The sequence below is a fragment of the Somniosus microcephalus genome, chromosome 18, assembly GCF_052327205.1.
Source record: "Somniosus microcephalus isolate GS21.2 chromosome 18, FLI_Smic_1.0, whole genome shotgun sequence".
Lineage (NCBI taxonomy): Eukaryota > Metazoa > Chordata > Chondrichthyes > Squaliformes > Somniosidae > Somniosus > Somniosus microcephalus.
The window spans coordinates 27,039,930-27,058,076 of record NC_141004.1 but is presented as its reverse complement, the minus strand read 5'-3'; the positions used below and the strand labels follow the sequence as shown (position 1 = coordinate 27,058,076).

The window sequence follows — 18,147 nt, the reverse complement described above, 5'->3', positions numbered from 1 at the left end:
ACAAACCCACATACCATCAAGCAATGTCAGCTTGTGTCACACAGCTGCTCGCAGCTTTCAGGTAAATTTAAAACAAAATCCTTGTGCCTTTAAAATTGTGTTACTACCACAAACATTTTGTAAAACAACTCCACGCACAATAACATTTCTATTTTTTTTCCTGGTCACACACGCACTTGAATTTGGTCAGAAATTTCAAAAATACCAATTGTTGATGTGATTGCCTCATGTCCGGAACTAGAGGCTTTCACACAATTTACACCAACCAGAATTTCACTGTGGCCACAATAAAAGTCTGGTTTAAACAGGTTAATTAGCCTCAATAACTCGAATTCAATTCAAACTAATATCTCAAACTAACCAGTACTGCTTGAAAAGAAGGAGAAGCTTCCTTCAGCTTGTAGCTTCGAAACATTCATACAAGTTTTTTTCAGATATCACTTCAGACAGAACTTTTCCTTTTCCCAACTTAGAAAGTGGGCGTCTCGGACTTGCAGTAACCAAATCAAACAATAGCTATTTTTTGTAATCCAATTAAAACAAAATACTTTCAAAAAGTCCAAACTCATTTCTAGCAGACATGATGAGAAACCATGGCAACCGCAACTTCAAGGCTGAAGTTTATCTTTTGTAAAACAAACTGCCTCTGATTTACAGTTTGCTGTACAAGCCGTCCCAGTCAAAATATATCCACAGCAGTGCCTTTAACTTAAAAATGCAAATCAGAAAGTCTCTTCCACTTCTAGGTGCACAATTTTAAATTGAAATGAACATATTTAACACATCTACACTCTTAAAACTTCCAACAACCAATAAAGGGTTAAATGGCTTTAGCTCCATGCACAGAAAAGTGGGTGGAGCTAAAACAAACACAACAGATATTTTCTTTCAAAGACAAACTTTCAGACAAAAGGAATATTGTAACTTCTTAAAATTCACAGTCAGGAAAACTTTAACATGCACTTTCACACAAACTGAAATTTCAGCATCCTTTAAGGTTCCTTTCACTCAGCAGATCTTGTGTTTTATTTGTCTCCGCACAGATGCTCATAGCTTCCGTGTCAGTAAAACTTTAAGTTTCTCTTTCTTTTCCTTCTTTTAAATCGCCGTCTCAGCAGCTTTTCCTCACTTCCCAAATCCCTGTTCTTTTCTTTCCTTTGCTGAGTTTTCAGATTGGTTAGCCTGCAACTTAGATCTTTTTCCCTCTTTATCTCCCACTCCTTAATCCACTTATTACATTCAGGGTGGTCCCCACAACCCTCTAGAGCCTGTTTCTGGGTGACCCTAAATGCAACCTTCAGGTCCTCATTGATCTTCTCTGCCTGCTCTGCCCGATATCTCTGTTTGGATAGTTCTTTTGACAAGGCATCGCACTGATTCTGATTATTTATACACTGGCTCTCGAGTTGTTGATCTTTATTACACCACCTATCCTCCTGTTCTAACTTTTCCTCTCGTCTGTTTCTACGTTCCCTTTCTTCTTCTGCTTCTTGCCTTAACTTAATCTTTACCCTTTCATCAGATTTAACCTGCCTCTGATAGGCCAATAAACAAACAGATTTCCTTAACCTTTGCGGACACGTGGACACTTGGGATCCACTGTTCAGCCTCCAAAACTGGATCATCACCATCAATAATGACCCACACCCACCCCTCTTTGAGGGGTAACTTCACTGTCACATATTTTGTGACTAACTCATTCATCATCTTGGCCATTGTTTGTTCCAAATTGGTCTCTGTTCGGGCGCCAATAATCAGATGTTCTGATTGTCAGACAGTTTATAGAGTTCAGACCCGTGGAACAGACAACACAAAACCCAAGGGGCTGGATTTTGTCAGCCCTGAGGAGGCGGGACTGCCGGTAAAGTTGCAGAATTTGGGGGCGGGTGGCAAACCCGCCCCATCCCGCCTCCGTGCCTTTTTGCCAGGAGGCGGGAAGCCATCCTGCCCTGGGTCCTGTCTCCTCGAGGCGGGAAAGGGATTAAAGCCTATTAACTGCCTGTTAACAGGTAGTTAACAGGCAGAAAATAGGATTAGTCCCATTTTACCTTCCCAAGTGCAGGCTTCCCGACCTCGAGGAACCCCGCCAGGGTGGAGGAGATGAGTAGGAGGTCTGCGGGGTCTGAAAATGCAATGTAGAGGTGAGTGATGGGTGCAAGTGTGGAGTGGTAAGTATGTAAGGTGAGTGTAAAGTGTTAGAAAATGTTCACTTACCTTTGTTTCTGCCTCCAGCCTTCAACCGCTGTGGAGCCGGAGATCCTGACATCCTCATTGTAGATTTCAGAGACTTTCTCCGATCCAACAGCCAGATGATTTCTGCAAAGTTGAAAGGTTTGATGAGTCCTGAACACAAGGTCTCATCAAACTACACAGAATGTCAGTGTTTGACAGCTTCACAGAGCTGTCAAATGCTGACATTTTTTCTTTCAACAAATCTTGACAGATGGCACGTCAGACATTGACGTGCTCTGTCACTGACTCCCCCCTAATTGGCCTGCTGAGCCCACTGGGCGGGCTTAACAAGGTCAATTGGGAAAATCCCGCTGGTTGGCCAGAAGCTGATGGAGGTGGGATTGAAAACCGGCAAGCAGCAGTCCCGCCTCCAAAAGCTTCCCATTGACAAAATCCAGCCCACTGAATCTGTGAAACTTCTTTTACATAAAAATCAACAAGAGGTTACAAGTAATTACCAGGAAACAAACTGCACTCAATTCATATACTTATTACAAGCAAGCATCTAAAATCATTTACTTTAAGCTCAGGTGATTATAAGCAAAAGAAGTTTCTGATAAATGATGCAGCCACTGTTTTTAATATCAGAACCTCCCTCGTTAATAGCCTTGATTTGGCTAATTTGGATCAATCCGTAAAGGCAGTTAGAAATCGTCTAAAGGAAATTCTGAATAAAATGAATGGTCTGGAACAAGAGAAATTGAAGGACCAAATTATGACCATTGATTTGCAGGACATGGTTAAACTATTTAGAATCCCATGCTAAAAAGATAAACCAAATTTTAAAGGAGAATCTGAATGCCTCTAGTGAGGCCGCGTGAAATGATGTTTGTGTAATGTATGGATCCTGGGTAGTGGAACAAGCCCGTGAAAACCTGCAGCGAATTGCTGAGAGGAAACTTCCCTTGTGGGTGACTGATCGACATCTGAGGGCAATGTCCACTTATCAATTTACCATAACTATAGGCTGGATTTTGCCAGCCCTGGGGGGGCGGGTTTGGAGGAGTGACTGCCGGGAAAATGGCAGAATTTGGGGGCAGGTGCCTGTCTTGCTCCCAACCCGCCTCCGTGCCATCTTCCCAGGAGGCGGGTTAGCCGACCCGCACCGGGTCCCATCTCCTGGAGGCGGGAAGGGGATTACAGCCACCTGGGCAGTTTTCCACATTGTCAAGTAAATGCCAGTGTTGTAGCTCTAATGAAACAGCTTGGCTAGAGGCGCAGCTAGTTCTGGAGCACAAGTCTTCAGCACGACAGCCGGGATGTTGTCAGGGCCCATAGCCTTTGCTGCATTCAGTGCGCTCAGCCATTTCTTGATATCACATGGAGTGGATTGAATTGGCTAAAGACTGGCTTCTGTGATGGTGGGGACCTCAGGAGGAGGCCGATATGTATCATCCAGTCTGCACTTCTGGCTGAAGATGGTTGCAAACGCTTCAGCCTTGTCTTTTGCACTTGCGTGCTGGGCTCTGTCATCATTAAGGATGGGGATATTCATGGAGCCTCCTCCTCCTGTTAGTTGTTTAATTGTCCACTACCATTCTCGACTGGATGTGACAGAACTGTAGAACTGCAGAACTGATCCGTTGATTGTGGGATCACTTAGCTCTGTCTATAGCATGCTGATTCCACTTTTTAGTATGGATGTAGTCCTGTGTTGCAGCTTCCCCAGGTTGGTACCTTATTTTTAGGTATGCCTGGTGCTGCTCCTGGCATGCTCTTCTACACTCCTTATTGAACCAGGGTTGGTCCCCTGGCTTGGTGGTAACGGTAGAGTGAGGGATATGCCGGGCCATGAGGTTACAGATTGTGGTGGAATACAATTCTTCTGCTGATGGCCCACAGCGCCTCATGGATGCCCAGTTTTGAGCTGCTAGATCTGTTCTGAATCTATCCCAATTAGCATGGTGGTAGTGCCACACAACACGATGGAGGGTGGCCTCAGTGTGAAGACAGGACTTCGTCTCCACAATGACTGTGCGGTGGTCACTGCTACCAATGCTGTCATGGGCAAATGCTTCTGCAACAGGTAGATTGGTGAGGAGGAGGTCAAGTAGGTTTTTCCCTTGTGTTGGTTCTCTCACCACCTGCCTCAGGCCCAGTCTGGCAGATAGGTCCTTCAGGATTTGGCCAGCTCGTTCAGTAGTGGTGCTACCGAGCCACTCTTGGTGATGAACATAGAAGTCTCCCACTCAAAGTACGTACCGTGCCCCTGCTACCCTCAGTTCTTCTTCCAAGTGATGTTAAACATGGAGGAGTACTTATTCATCAGCTGAGGGAGGGCGGTAGGTGGTAATCAGCAGGAGGTTTCCTTGTCCATGCTTGATCTGAAGCCATGAGACTTCACGGGGTCCAGAATCAATGTTGAGGACTCCCAGGGCCACTCCCTCCCACCACTGTGCCGCCACCTCTGATGGGTCTGTCCTGCTGGTGGGAGAGGACATACTCAGGGATGGTGATGGAGGAGTCTGGGACATTGGCTGAAAGGTATGATTCTGTGAGTATAACTATGTCAGGCTGTTCCTTGACTAGTCTGTGGGACAGCTCTCCCAATTTTGGCACAAGTCCCCAGATGTTAGTGAGGAGGACTTTGCAGGGTCGACTTGGCCGAGTCCTGAAGGACCTATCTGCCAGACTGGGCCAGGGCCAGTGTGCTGTTGTACATGCCCGAAGCTGGTGCCAAGATCGATGCCAGGTGGTCCGTCCGGTTTTATTCTTATTATTGTTTTTCATAGCGGTTTATTACAACTGAGTGGCTTGCTAGGCCATTTCAGAGGGCAGTTAAGCGTTAACCACATTGGGTCGAGTCTGGAGTCACATATAGGCCAGACCGGGTAAGGGCGGCAGATTTCCTTCCCCAAAGGACATTAGTGAACCAGATGGGTTTTTACAATAATCTGGTCATTTCATGGTCACCATTACTGATACAATTTTTTTATTTCAGATTTATTTAATTAATTGAATTTAAATTCCCCAGCTGCCATGGTGGGATTTAGAACTCACGTCTCTGGATCACTAGTCCAGGCCTCTGGATTACTAGCCCTGTAACATAACCACAATGCTAACCTTCCCATAATGATACCAGAGCTAAGAGGTTATATCCATCAGGAAGTACTGAACCGGCTGGGGCCCTTTTCTCTAGAAAAGAGAAGGTTGTGGATTGACCTGATAGAGGACTTTAAGATTATGAAAAGGTTTGATTGGGTAGGCGTAGAGAAAATGTTTCCACTTGTAGGGAAGTCCAAAACTAGTGACCATAAATATAAGATAGTCACCAATAAATTCAATTAGGAATTCAGGAGGAACTTTGTTACCCAGAGAGTGGTTAGAATGTGCAACTCGCTATCACATGGAGTAGTTAAGCAGAATAGCATAGATGCATTTTAGGAGAAGCTAGATAAATATATGAGGGAGAAAGGAATAGAAGGTTAACTCGCACCAAATCCCGTTCACCCATCAACCCTGTGCTCGCTGACCTACATTGGCTCCTGGTTGAGAAACGCCTCGATTTTAAAATTCTCATCCTTGTTTTCAAATCCCTCCATGGCCTCGCCCCCTCACTATCTCTCTAATCTCCTCCAGCCCCACAACCCTCCAAGATATTTGCTCTTCTCTAATTCTGGCCTCTTTCGCATCCCCGATTTTAATCGCTCCACCATTGGCGGCCGTGCTTTCAGCTGCCTGGGCCCTAAGCTCTGGAATTCTCTCCCTAAACCTTTCCACCTCTCTCCCACTTTTTCCTCCTTTAAGGCGCTCCTTAAAACTTACCCGTCATCTACCCTAATACTTCCTTATGTGACTCGGTGTCGTTTGATAACACTCCTGTGAAGCGCCTTGGGACGTTTTACTAAGTTAAAGGCCCTATATAAGTGCAAGTTGTTGTTGTTATGCTGATAGGGTGGGATGAAATCGGGTGGGAGGAGGCTCGTGTGGAGCATAAACACCGGCATGGACCAGTTGGGCCGAATGGCCTGTTTCTCTGCCGTACATTCTGTGTAATTCTATGTAAAATACTTCAGTAATAATTTCTGTAGCACAAAATATGCCGTACACTAAAGTATTGCAAGCATTTTATTCTAGTATTACAGCTGGAATGTTTTGAATTGCTGCAATCCTGTGGCATAGCATTACAGTAAATTGCAAAGGATTCTACCCGACAAAGTGTAATTCTTTCATTCCCAAGATGAGATGTTGATGTTTTCTAAAAATTATTCAGCATACACCAACTAATAATAATCTGTTAAAGTTTGCATTCAAAATAAACAGTATAGGAATCATTTAAAGCTTATATTACTTTAGCAGGGGTACGTTTATTTGTTCAAGTGTCCTCTTTATCAGATTGAAAACATTCCGTTTGTGCTGAATCAGATCCTGGCGTAATTGAACCGCTTCCTCTCGCTTTTCAACAATTTGCCTTCCTATGATAAGGATGGCTCCCAGATTGTTCTCTCTTAAGGATAATGCTGTAAAAAGAAAAAAAGAGTTTAAACAGAAGTGTCACTTAGGGTGCATGATTAGAACATATTGCAGATTTCAAACTAATGCAAGTTCACAATATTAAGTAATTTTTCATTTGCATTCCTTGCTGCACTTTCCTTGACAAGGACATATTATTCTCTGCTTGTAAATATCCCAATTATTCACTTATTTACAATTATCAATGGGATAGAGTTTGAACATTTAAAATGTTAATATTAAGTCACAAACAATAGGGAATAGGCAAAGGCAATTGTAACAAGGGGTGATGTCTCTTGAAATGAACTCTGGTGCTCATCAAAGCAGCAAAAAGGCCAGTGAATTTGTGCTGGATATCAACGTAAAGAATTGGCTTCACATGAGTGGATGAGCTGAAGCATCAGTTGGAGAACTTAATTGCCAGCAGCACTCTTGACCTGGGGAGGGAGAAAGAGGCAGAATTTGCACGCTGAATACTATTCAGTGACTCCTCGTGGAAATTTGATGCCAGGTAAGGGCAGGATCAGGTCGACTACGATACTTTATCATGGTTAAATAGCAACTCGTCCATCACTGTCCAGGCTCACACACATATAGAATGGCCATTTCAGTGAAGAACTGGCTACAGCCATGGCATCATGTTTCACCAGGAGTCAAAGCCTTTGGGAAAAGAGAGACGAAAAGGGGTAGTGTAAGGTACTTCAAATTAAGATTTACTTTCCATGCACAAAGACCTGTTACTTCAGGGCTCCAATCTCAGTGGGTGGAGCATCATCTGTGATAACCCATGATGCCCATCAGTGAGAGAATCAGCAAGTTTTAATGCAAATTGGTATTTTGGTTTGGTCCTGGATATGCTAATCGGAAGGCACCTAAACTGAAAAGCTTCATTACCCTATCAGATACTCGTCCATTCTGGCTGGGCGTATATGTTGTAAACCATTTTAATTTTTGTTATTTAAATGCCACTTTCAAAAATTACTATATTGTAATACATTTTGGATTTTTCTTTTGGTGTCCAATGCTAAAAGTTACATAATTTTTTTACTCTGATTTAAAGGGACACTATGGGGGTAATTTTAACCCCCCCTGGATGGGCAGGGGGGGTTAAAAATTAAAAACAGCAAGAACGGCTGGATGGAACAGGTAAGTGCCTTTCCAGCACTGCTTGTGGGCCAGGAGGAGCAGGAGTGCGTCCGCTGCCCCCCACCCCCCAGTACCCTGTAAACCACCCGTGATCTGACCCCTCAATTGGCCGACCCCCCCATTGAACCCCGATATCTGACATCCCCCGATGTTCAATCCCCGATGTCCAAACTCTCCCCCGATGTCCAAACTCTCCACCTCCGATGTCCAAACTCCCCCCCGATGTCCAGACCCCCCTCCCGATGTCCAGACCCCCCCCGATGTCCAGACCCCCCCGATGTCCAGACCCCCCCACCGATGTCCAGACCCCCCCTGATGTCCAGACCCCCCCCCGATGTCCAGACCCCCCCCCGATGTCCAGACCCCCCCCCCCGATGTCCAGGCCCCCCCCGATGTCCAGGCCCCCCCCGATGTCCAGACCCCCCCCCGATGTCCAGACCCCCCCACCGATGTCCAGACCCCCCCTGATGTCCAGACCCCCCCCCAATGTCCAGACCCCCCCCCCGATGTCCAGGCCCCCCCCCCCGATGTCCAGACCCCCCCCCGGATGTCCAGACCCCCCCCCCGACGTCCAGACCCCCCCCCCGACGTCCAGACCCCCCCGATGTCCAGACCCCCCCCCGATGTCCAGACCCCCCCCCGATGTCCAGACCCCCCTGATGCGCTATCAATTACTCAAAAGACTGAGGTTAAGCGAGTAACTAACAGGCTTTTATTAACAAGAGAATGAAGGTGTGCCTCGAGTGGTCGACCAGTCCAGAATACAGAGGGACCGTGGAGCAGTCACCTTTATACCTGGACTCGTGGGAGGAGTCAGCCGAGGCATGTACAGACATGTACACAGTGGAATACAAACACACACACAGGCAGGTATAACAGTGGTTTACCACACCCCCCCGATGTCCAGACCCCCCGATGTCCAGACCCCCCCCGATGTCCAGACCCCCCCCGATGTCCAGACCCTCCCCCCCGATGTCCAGACCCCCCGATGACCAGATCCCCCGATGTCCAGATCCCCCCCGATGTCCAGACCCCCCCCGATGTCCAGACCCCCCCGATGTCCAGACCCCCCCCGATGTCCAGACCCCCCCGATGTCCAGACCCCCCCCCGATGTCCAGACCCCCCCCCCGATGTCCAGACCCCCCCGATGTCCAGACCCCCCCCGATGTCCAGACCCCCACCCCTGATGTCCAGACCCCCCCCAATGTCCAGACCCCCCCCCGATGTCCAGACCCCCCCCTGATGTGCTACTCAGCTATTGTGCTCATCCTCTCTCCCAATTCCCCTTTAATCTTGTGTTTTTGAAGCCAATCGTAAACATGGTGAAATCCGATTATTAACCACTTGTACAGAAGCATCCTAACTGAGCGGTTACAGCTGAAATCACTTGTATTATTGCAAATTCCATCCTAATGAACATAATGCAGCCTTTTGTAGAAATGCATTTCGATTTGAACTGCATCCTGATTGACGAATCGTATTGTAAACTTACTTTGGTTCAGGTTACAATGGAGACGTTCAGTGCTACCTGTATAAAAAAGGACATTTTATATTAAAAGGACATTGTCAAACCAGCAACGTTATTGAGAAAGCTTTATCTTTTGCTTTAACTGAAAAACATACAAATTGTATCAGGAAAACATCGTTCATGCCATGAAAATCTGGTTAGTACAAGACATCGTGCAACGTGTGACTATTGCAGGCTATCTCGCCCTAAAATGACAAAGAATCCTCTTTAACATTCTCATTCAACTGCCGTTCTACTGATCCATGTTCAATAATAAACCTCTAAATATCCATTTACTAATACATTACAACAGTGACTACACTTCAAAAGGTACTTCAATGGCTGTAAAGCGCTTTGGGGTGTCCGGTGGTCGTGAAAGGTGCTATATAAATGCAAGTCTTTCTTTTCTCTTTACCTGGCACTTTGATTTAAATAAATATTTGGACATTTTGAAGATTTTAACACTCTGATAAAAGGATAATATACAGAACTGATTCAAACCTCGGGAGAGGCACTAAATCACTTGGTAATATCAATATTGTAATTGCCACTAAACAGGAAACATTTCTTTATTATCCATTACTATAGCAAGTGTACTATCTTGCTGTTACTACAATGTTTTTAAAAGTGATGTACGAGGCATTGATTTCTTCAATTGAGAGGGATGGATTTCCGAAGGGATTCTCCGACAGGATATAAGTCATACCTTCTGTCTTCTAAATAAAAAATATAGGAGTGCAATTTATAAACTGCTATTAAGGGGTTAACTGAGTGTTACTTTGGGGTTTTGAGTATTAACATGATCATATGCTTCTCATTCCAGTACTTAAAGATACTTATGAAGGAGTTTTGTGGCCTCGATTTTAACCGCTTCCCCCCCCCCCCTTCCCCCCAACCCACCGACAGGCAGGAAATGGTGGGGCAAGGGGTTAAAATGTTCAAAGTCTACCTCCTAGCGACGACTCATCGCAGCGACGACGCTCCTGCTGCAGAGAGGGGAGAGGCTCATGAAGAAAATGCAATGAGACACCCTCCTCAGCTGTCCCTACCAGCACTATCTTCACATGTTCACTTGTGCTGTGAGACTCACCAGATGCCGATCCATCTGTCTCACGAACAAGCGTGCCATTGTCTGCGATGGTGTCTGCAACGGATGTAGCGTTTGGCAGTGCGTCCTCAGGAGGGATGAGCTCCTTCGATTGCTCTCCATGTGAAGTACCTGGAGGAAAGAAGAAAGTGTGAAGATTTAATAATGGTGATAAGAAAAAGTAAATTTGAACGTGAATCATTTGGCCATACTGGTTGAGGATCTGAAGTTGGCTGAAGGTGCAGTTGGTTGTGGAAAATGAAAGGGCCTAAGCTAAAATCAGCCACCCTGCTGTGCTGAGCTGCCAACCGTTCCATCACCAATGCTGAGTGCGTTACATGCGCTGCTTATCTCCAGTGACTCCAGGCACACTTCCACACAATCCCGTGGTCCTGTGCCTGTTCTTGCCCTCTCCCTAATATTCTGCTCTCTCTTCTGAAAAAGGGGTACGACAGCCTTATGAGTGGATAGCAAGGATGTGCATAAGGTGAAAGGGAAAATCAGGCAGATGTTAAGGGAGTGGGGATGTCATGCATTTGCAAGAAGGGGCTCCCTGTGTGCATTGAGCTGGTTTGTTGAGAGGAAGTGCAGGTCGAGCAACTTGGAGGAGATGAGATGAGATGAGGATGGCGTCAGTGGCAGCAGTGATGGGAGGAAGCGAGAGGCGAGCATGTGTTAGGAGTGAGGATGGGAGGTGACACAGTGTGCCCTTGAGATAGGTGGTGGGGAAAGGGTTGGTGTGAATGGTGTAGGAGGGAAAAGAGAGGGTGAAAGCAGGTGCATTTCAAGAGCTGGGTAAAGAAGGACCTGTATTGACCTTGTGAGTTTATTGATACGTTTTCTGCATTGGATCCAGGTCCTCGGCATCACACTCCTGCTGCTGACTTCCTGAACCACCTCAAGCCTCACCCTCTTAGTTGTGGCACCAGGTTACTTCTTCCCACTTGTGGGGAAAAGCACATCTCTCCTGGCCTTCGCAGCAGCTATCATGACCTCCAGGGAGGCACCAGAGAACCTTTCCTCACTTCACAGCCATCTTCAAACTAAGCACCAATGGTGTATGATAGCAAAATACTGCAGATGCTGGAAATCCGAAATAACAACAGAAAATGCTGGAAAAACTCAGCAGGGCAGGCAACATCCGTGGAGAGAAATTAGAGTCAACGTTTTGGGTCGAAACCCTTTTTCAAAACTGGAAAGGAAATAAAATAGATCGAAGGCAGGGCTGTGATAGAACAAAAGAAGTAAAGTGGTATTCAAAACCAGACGAGATGGTAATAGGACAGTGGAGACAAAAGACGGCTCAGATTAGGTGTGAAGTGTACTGGCAGGATGAGAGACAGCTGCCATGTGGGAGAGAGAAAAAAAGGAGGAAGGGGGTGGGAAAGGGAAGACCCAAAACAAAGGGGTGGAAAAAAATATATAAGTAAAAATGTGATAGGGGCCGAGGTTATGATCTGAAATTGTTGAACTCGATATTGAGTCCGGAAGTGGTGTACAATCACTGAATGCAGCCTCCCTTGAAGAGGTGGGCTTTAAATAGTGGCCGGGACTCGCACTGGAAATTGCGGCATCTGGATAGGCAGGAGACCCACAGACGCATCAGCGGGCCGGGAAACCGGGAAACATTATGGAAATGACGCCTGGCCATTAAAATCGGCCAGGCTGCCCCGTCTCACGAAGTTGCAGAATCATCGCCTGCTTCTGTCATCGCACGCTCCGTTCCCGGCCCCCACTTAAAATCGGGGCCACAATGTGGATCACTATAACGTTCAGCTACATACAACTTATTTCAATCACTCGTTGACAAACTTTTCCTCATCATTGATGTGGTTTCGCCAATAAAACCTTGTGATCCATGTATGCCCATTTGTGAAACAAGTTTCTAAAATAGAAAAAAACAAACATGACAGTGCAGAAAATGTATCAATAATCTCACTAGGTCAATACTGGTCCTTTACCCATCTCTTGAAATGTGCCTGCTTTCACCCTCTCTTGTCCCTCCTTGCAGCAAATAATTTAATAAATTGAATATCTATTCAAATAAATATTGAAAATAGTATTAAATCTAATAGTAAAAATAACCTCCCTTGTTTAACACTGCAGCAAATTTGAAACATCCAGTCAGAAAGTTAATCCCAAATAATTGGTTGAATGAGCTGAACTGTTGTCCCCACATTAATAATGCAAATGGGACAAAATCGTGCAGTGATATTTAGTAATGAGCACATTGGCCCAGAAATTCGGGTCCCAACGCATGAGTACGCACGGGATACTCACCCGTAGGCCCAATGAAAGTGCCGGTTTCGTGCATGCACTGCGCATGCGCGGGAAACCGGCACTTCCGTTCCCCTGAAAGAAGGGGTTCAGTGGTCGAACACGTGCGCGGGCGAGGCAGCGTGTGCGCATCGAACTTACGTTTTTTTTCCAGGTTTCTCCAGGAAGGTAAGTCTCCAGAAGTTAGACATGTCAAAAGCAGTCGCAAGGCCTGCTTTTAACAAGGTAAGTGGTGAATTAATTAAAATTAAAACATTTTTTCCACAGGTTTATTATTTTTAAATACTTTAAAGAAAGGTAAGTTTATTTTTAGCCCCGTTAGAAAATGTAATTAATTTTTTCAAAAATTTAATCTATTGTTTAAAATAGTTATTTCATGTAATTTATAGTTATTTTTAAAATGTGATTTTTTAAAATTTATTTGAAGTTTTAGTGATGTTTTGGGGCTTATAGTATTTATAGGTTTGACAGCTCTTCCTGTCAAACTTATGAATGAAGCATTCCCTGCTACCGTTGGCTCTCCATGGCCCACGTGATCCCAGGGGACGCATCGAACTAACTGCGCCCCTGGGATACGCAAGCACTGCGCGCCGGCAGTTGGAGGAGACCCAGGATCGGAATCCCACGCGGGCCCACAGCTCAACGGCTGGCGCGCAAGGTAAGTGCAGGTCGGAGGCTTGCACCCGCGGGAAGCCTCCAACCCGAATTTCTGGGCCAATTTGTACAAAATTTCTCTGCCCGTTATTTTAGCAACAGCATTTCAAATAATAGATATATTCAATGTCTAATCTATGCACAGAATTAAAACAGAAAAAAACACGTACCGTTATATCTTTTCCAAAACTGTTCCTGCAAAAAAAATGTTCATTTAATATGCGCAGCACTCAAACAAAAGCATGCTTCTAAACATCTTAGGAGTGATCTTATGCATGTGCAGTCTCGTTGGGGAGACTTGCCCACTGGTCCCACATATTAGGAAACTACGGGTTCACTGTCAATGATTTTCCCTCCGTGATTTCCCAGTATGTGTGGCCAGTGGGTGTAGTGCCAACATTCATAAAATTGGTTCCCCTCATGCGCAATAGACCCCTCTTATTAACAGGCTCCATGTAAGAGATGCTGTAAGTGATCAAATGGTCCAGCAATATGTTATTAAAAAGCTCCTGAAACAAATGGCAACAGAACATATTAAAACAGTGATGACTTGAGGACATATTGGAAATATGAGAATACGATAAAGTTTATGTACATTTCCCTGAATTGGCATGAAATTAAATCCTAGATATTACAATTAGCAATGTTAGCAGGCAAATGACGTATGACATTCCTCTGTCCACTATTTTAATGCAGGCATAATCCATTTGTTTTAAATGGGCTATTGCCACTGCCAAAATAAAATAGAAAGGGACGTTATACAAATATAGAATGGTTACAGCACAGAAGGAGTCCATTTGGCCCGTCGAGCCCGTGCCGGCTCTCTGCAAAAGCACTTCAGCTAGTCCCACTTCACCCGCCCTTTCCCCGTAGCCCTGCAACATTTTTTCCTTCAGGTACTTATCCAATTCCCTTTTGAAAGCCACGATTGCGTCTGCCTCCACCACCCTTTCAGGCAGTGTATTCCAGATCCTAACCACTCGCTGCATAAAAACGTTTTTCTTACGTCGCCTTTGGTTCTTTTGCGAATCACCTTAAATCTGTGTCCTCTGGTTCTCGACCCTTCTGCCAATGGGAACAGTTTCTCTCTATCTACTCTGTCCAGACCCCTCATGATCTTGAACACCTCTATCAAATCTCCTCTCAATCTTCTCTGCTCTAAGGAGAACAACCCCAGCTTCTCCAGTCTATCCATGTAACTGACGTCCCTTATCCCTGGAATCAATCTCATAAATCTTTTCTGCATCCTCTCTAAGGTCTTCACATCCTTCCTAAGGTGCAGTGCCCAGAATTGGACACAATACTCCAGTTGAAGCCGAACCAGTGTTTTATAAAGGTTCATCATAACTTCCTTGCTTTTGTACTCTTTCCCCCAATTAATGAAGCCCAGGATCCCATAAGCTTTTTTGACCGCTTTCTCAACCTGCCCTGCCACCTTCAACAATTTGTGCACATATACCCCCAGTTATATACCTCTGTTTATGCACCCCCTTTAGAATTGTACTCTTTAGTTTATATTGCCTCTCCTCGTTCTTCCTACCAAAATGTATCACTTCACACTTTTCTGCGTTAAATTTCATCTGCCACATGTCATGCATTTATTCACTAATATCACCAACAGTAATTGCTAGAATGGAAATATTAGTATGCTTACTGGTATCTCTCCATCTTCCACTGTTCATGGGCTAGAAATTCGGGAGCGCCCATTTAGGTGCACGGGGTGGGTGGGGGTGGGGTCAAAGGGTAAGTACCCTGCGCCAGAATGGTGCGGTCTGAGTCTTCCAAGACATTGGGCCTCGGACTTCATTGTCATAAAGCCGGCGAAGTGCGAAGAAAAATCAGGCCGTTGCTAATGTCGCAATGGCTCTCAGGTAAGTGAGTCCATGATTTGGGTCGGGCCATATTTCGGGCCGGGGCAATGGCAGGCGGGTTGGGAGCGACAATCAGGTGCTTTAATGTGGGATCGGGAGGAGCAGGCGCAGGCTCCATATTCAGGTTAGTTACTTACCTTCTTGGTAGGGCTGGTTTCCCGGGGTGAAACCTGCGATGGCGCTTTCTGCCTGACATTTTGGGGCCTTAGTAGGCCGCGCAGTGCCCAAAAAATGGGTGCTACGCGGTTCAGTTTCTAGGCCCATGTGTTTTATGTTTTAAAACCACTGCTAGTGATGACTCTAGGGAGCAGACAATTTGTGTAGAATCTTTTTAATGACAATCCTTACAGTTTTCTGATGATCTTTAAAAACCTCTTGAGCCTCTTCTTTAGAACACCTTTCTTCAATGCACTCTCTTTCCAGGTTATTCTGTAATATCTCCTCCAGACCAACATTAGCCCTCCGGATCCGGGACAGGAAGGTATTGGCAAGTGGTTTCTGCAAAAACACTAAATCATAATGGGGTGAGCATTCCTCAGGTTGCAATATGTAGCAACATTGTAAATACACATATGAAAATGTCTTCTCTTTGCTGTTTCTAGCACAAACATAAGTGTGAAAATAACCATACACAGAACTCAAGTGAGCCATGTGAGCCAGGGTTGTTCCTATGCTATTCTGTAACTGGCCAGCGGGAGATGCACAAGAGGAATTTGAAATGAACTAATTAGCCACCAACTTAACCCTCCTTGTGCCTTCATAAGAATATGAGAAATAGGAGCAAGAGTAGGCCATAAGATCATGGCTGATAGTCTACCTCAACTTCACTTTCCCGCCCTATCCCCATATCCCTTAATTCCATTCTCCTTGGTACCTTCCCTTGCCAGTCAACACAAGAAAGTCCCCATATGAGGCAAAGACCCAACTCCTACTATACCATGACGGAGTAAAGCATGTTTACTTTACTGCACTGTCGCTGACGGCAACCCTGTCATCAAATAAATGAGATGTCACTGCTGACTTCAGAGAATGTGAGACCCACCGAAAGAGATAGGTTCCAAGAGGCTTCTGGAGGCAGATTCTGATTGTAACATAAATATTGTCATTTTACGTCTATAATTGCTGCTGTTCGGCATAATGATGCTTCAGAAAATATCCAAGCCACTCATTTTATCCTCCGTGTTGACTGAAAAGCTGGTCAGATACCAAGGGTTTATAAGGGTGTTGTCATGCTACAGGTACCAGTTAGAGACCAGTACCTACTTAGATGGAGAGGTGCTAGACCTAAATTATACTGTTGCACCCCATCATTTTCCAGTAATGGAAAATGGAGTAAACTCTCTCTTATCCGGCACCTATGGGACCAGGATGGTGCCGGTTGATGAAAAATTCTGCATAACAGAGAGGTATACCTACCAAGGCAATTTTTAACACAAACAAAAATAAAAACCACTGACTAACTCGGCCACCGCGGGAGACTCGGACTCGGCAAAACAAGTGCTGGATGGATTCGGCAAGATTACCGGTTATCTATTTTGCCGGTTATTAAAGTATTCCGGATGATTAAGTGCCATTTAAACAAGAGTTTACTGTACCTGTTTAAAAAAAGTCAACATGGAAGTCCTTTGACCCCGCTGAGAACTTTTTAAACCTCAATTTGCCTCAATATAACTGCAACCGATATGAAGCCTATGTGGTGTGAGATTAGCTCTTCACGATGGTTTCATGTCACTTGCCTAAATTCAGTTGGGGTGTCTTTGTACGATGTGTACTATTACTGGCCTACAGTTTTTATCCTGCTTACTGTGCTGTAAATGCTCCAGCACCACATAAAGTCAGTGAGAGTAAGAGTTACACATGTCACATACTGCATCTGCGACACCAAGGATCAGAACAAGTACTTTCAGCAATTCATTTAACTAATCAATTACTAGTGAAATTTTTCAGTGAAAAGTACTGTTATAGAAACCTTCTCTCTTAGAAATCATCTCAGTAAGTGTTAATAAGTCACGATTATAATTACTTACAGCAGTTCACCTGACAGGACCAAAAGAGAAGCAAAAAGATTTTTCCGTACTTCAAAATGACATTCATGTTAATTCCAAAATGCTTTCCCAAGTCTGCGAGTAACTGAGAAACAGTGTTTTGCAAGGTGATTTTGCACAATTATGACTGTTCTTTCATTATTTGCAATATAGCTCATGGCTTTTACTTACAGCAAATATCTAGTTAATAAATAACAAAGTATTTTATAAGGTCAGTTTGGCATAAAATTGACAAAACCCTAATTCTGGTAAAAGCCTCTTCAGTATTGTGGACATTGGGATGTCAGCAACCTACCTTCTGTTTTCCTTGTGTGAATTGTGGCCACAGGTTAGGAGCAGTGGTCTGCTTATGATTCTTAACTTTTGCATGTCCTGTGAATTATAAGGGCTCGGGCACATACACCGGTCCTGAAACCTGTTCTATTTGTGCAAAACAATTGATTCTTAATTTTTTTTAAAGCATTTAAGTTTGCTTTAAGTTTCTTTGATTTTACCAAGGTGGATTTAATATGAGTATGCAGAGTGAAAAGCAAGTGCGGCTACCTCCAAAGTCCTGTTGCGGTACTGGTGGGACTGCTGCACACCGCAGGCACGGCACACGTGTAGCTTGCACAGCTCACCTCATGCCATTTTGCAAGGCTGGCTCATTTTTATTCATTTTGGCGCTCTCCCTGTGCATACTGGGAGATATGCAGGAACTGTCCTGGGGCTACAGGGAGGGTTAGCCATAGAGTCATAGAGTTATACAGCACAGAAAGAGGCCCTTTGGCCCATCGTGTCTGCGCCAGCCATCAAGCCCTATCTATTCTAATCCCATTTTCCAGCACTTGGTACGTAGCCTTGTATGCGATGGCGTTTCAAGTGCTCATCTAAAT

At 44.9% G+C, this 18,147-nt stretch overlaps 1 protein-coding gene across 1 annotated transcript in view; it reads right to left on the bottom strand.

The window, feature by feature from the left end:
- Nucleotides 1-17,431, bottom strand: part of LOC147105165 (uncharacterized) — a 44,970-nt gene extending 27,539 nt beyond the window's left edge. The window contains exons 1-6 of the mRNA XM_086011789.1: nt 17,255-17,431; nt 15,576-15,736; nt 13,527-13,551; nt 10,429-10,557; nt 9,324-9,359; nt 6,521-6,692 (exon numbers count right to left, since the gene is read on the bottom strand). Of these exons, the coding sequence (XP_085867915.1) occupies nt 6,521-6,692; nt 9,324-9,359; nt 10,429-10,557; nt 13,527-13,551; nt 15,576-15,736; nt 17,255-17,321 (590 nt within the window). The 5' untranslated portion in view covers nt 17,322-17,431. The remainder of the gene's footprint in view (nt 1-6,520; nt 6,693-9,323; nt 9,360-10,428; nt 10,558-13,526; nt 13,552-15,575; nt 15,737-17,254) is intronic.
- Nucleotides 17,432-18,147: the final 716 nt, after the last annotated feature.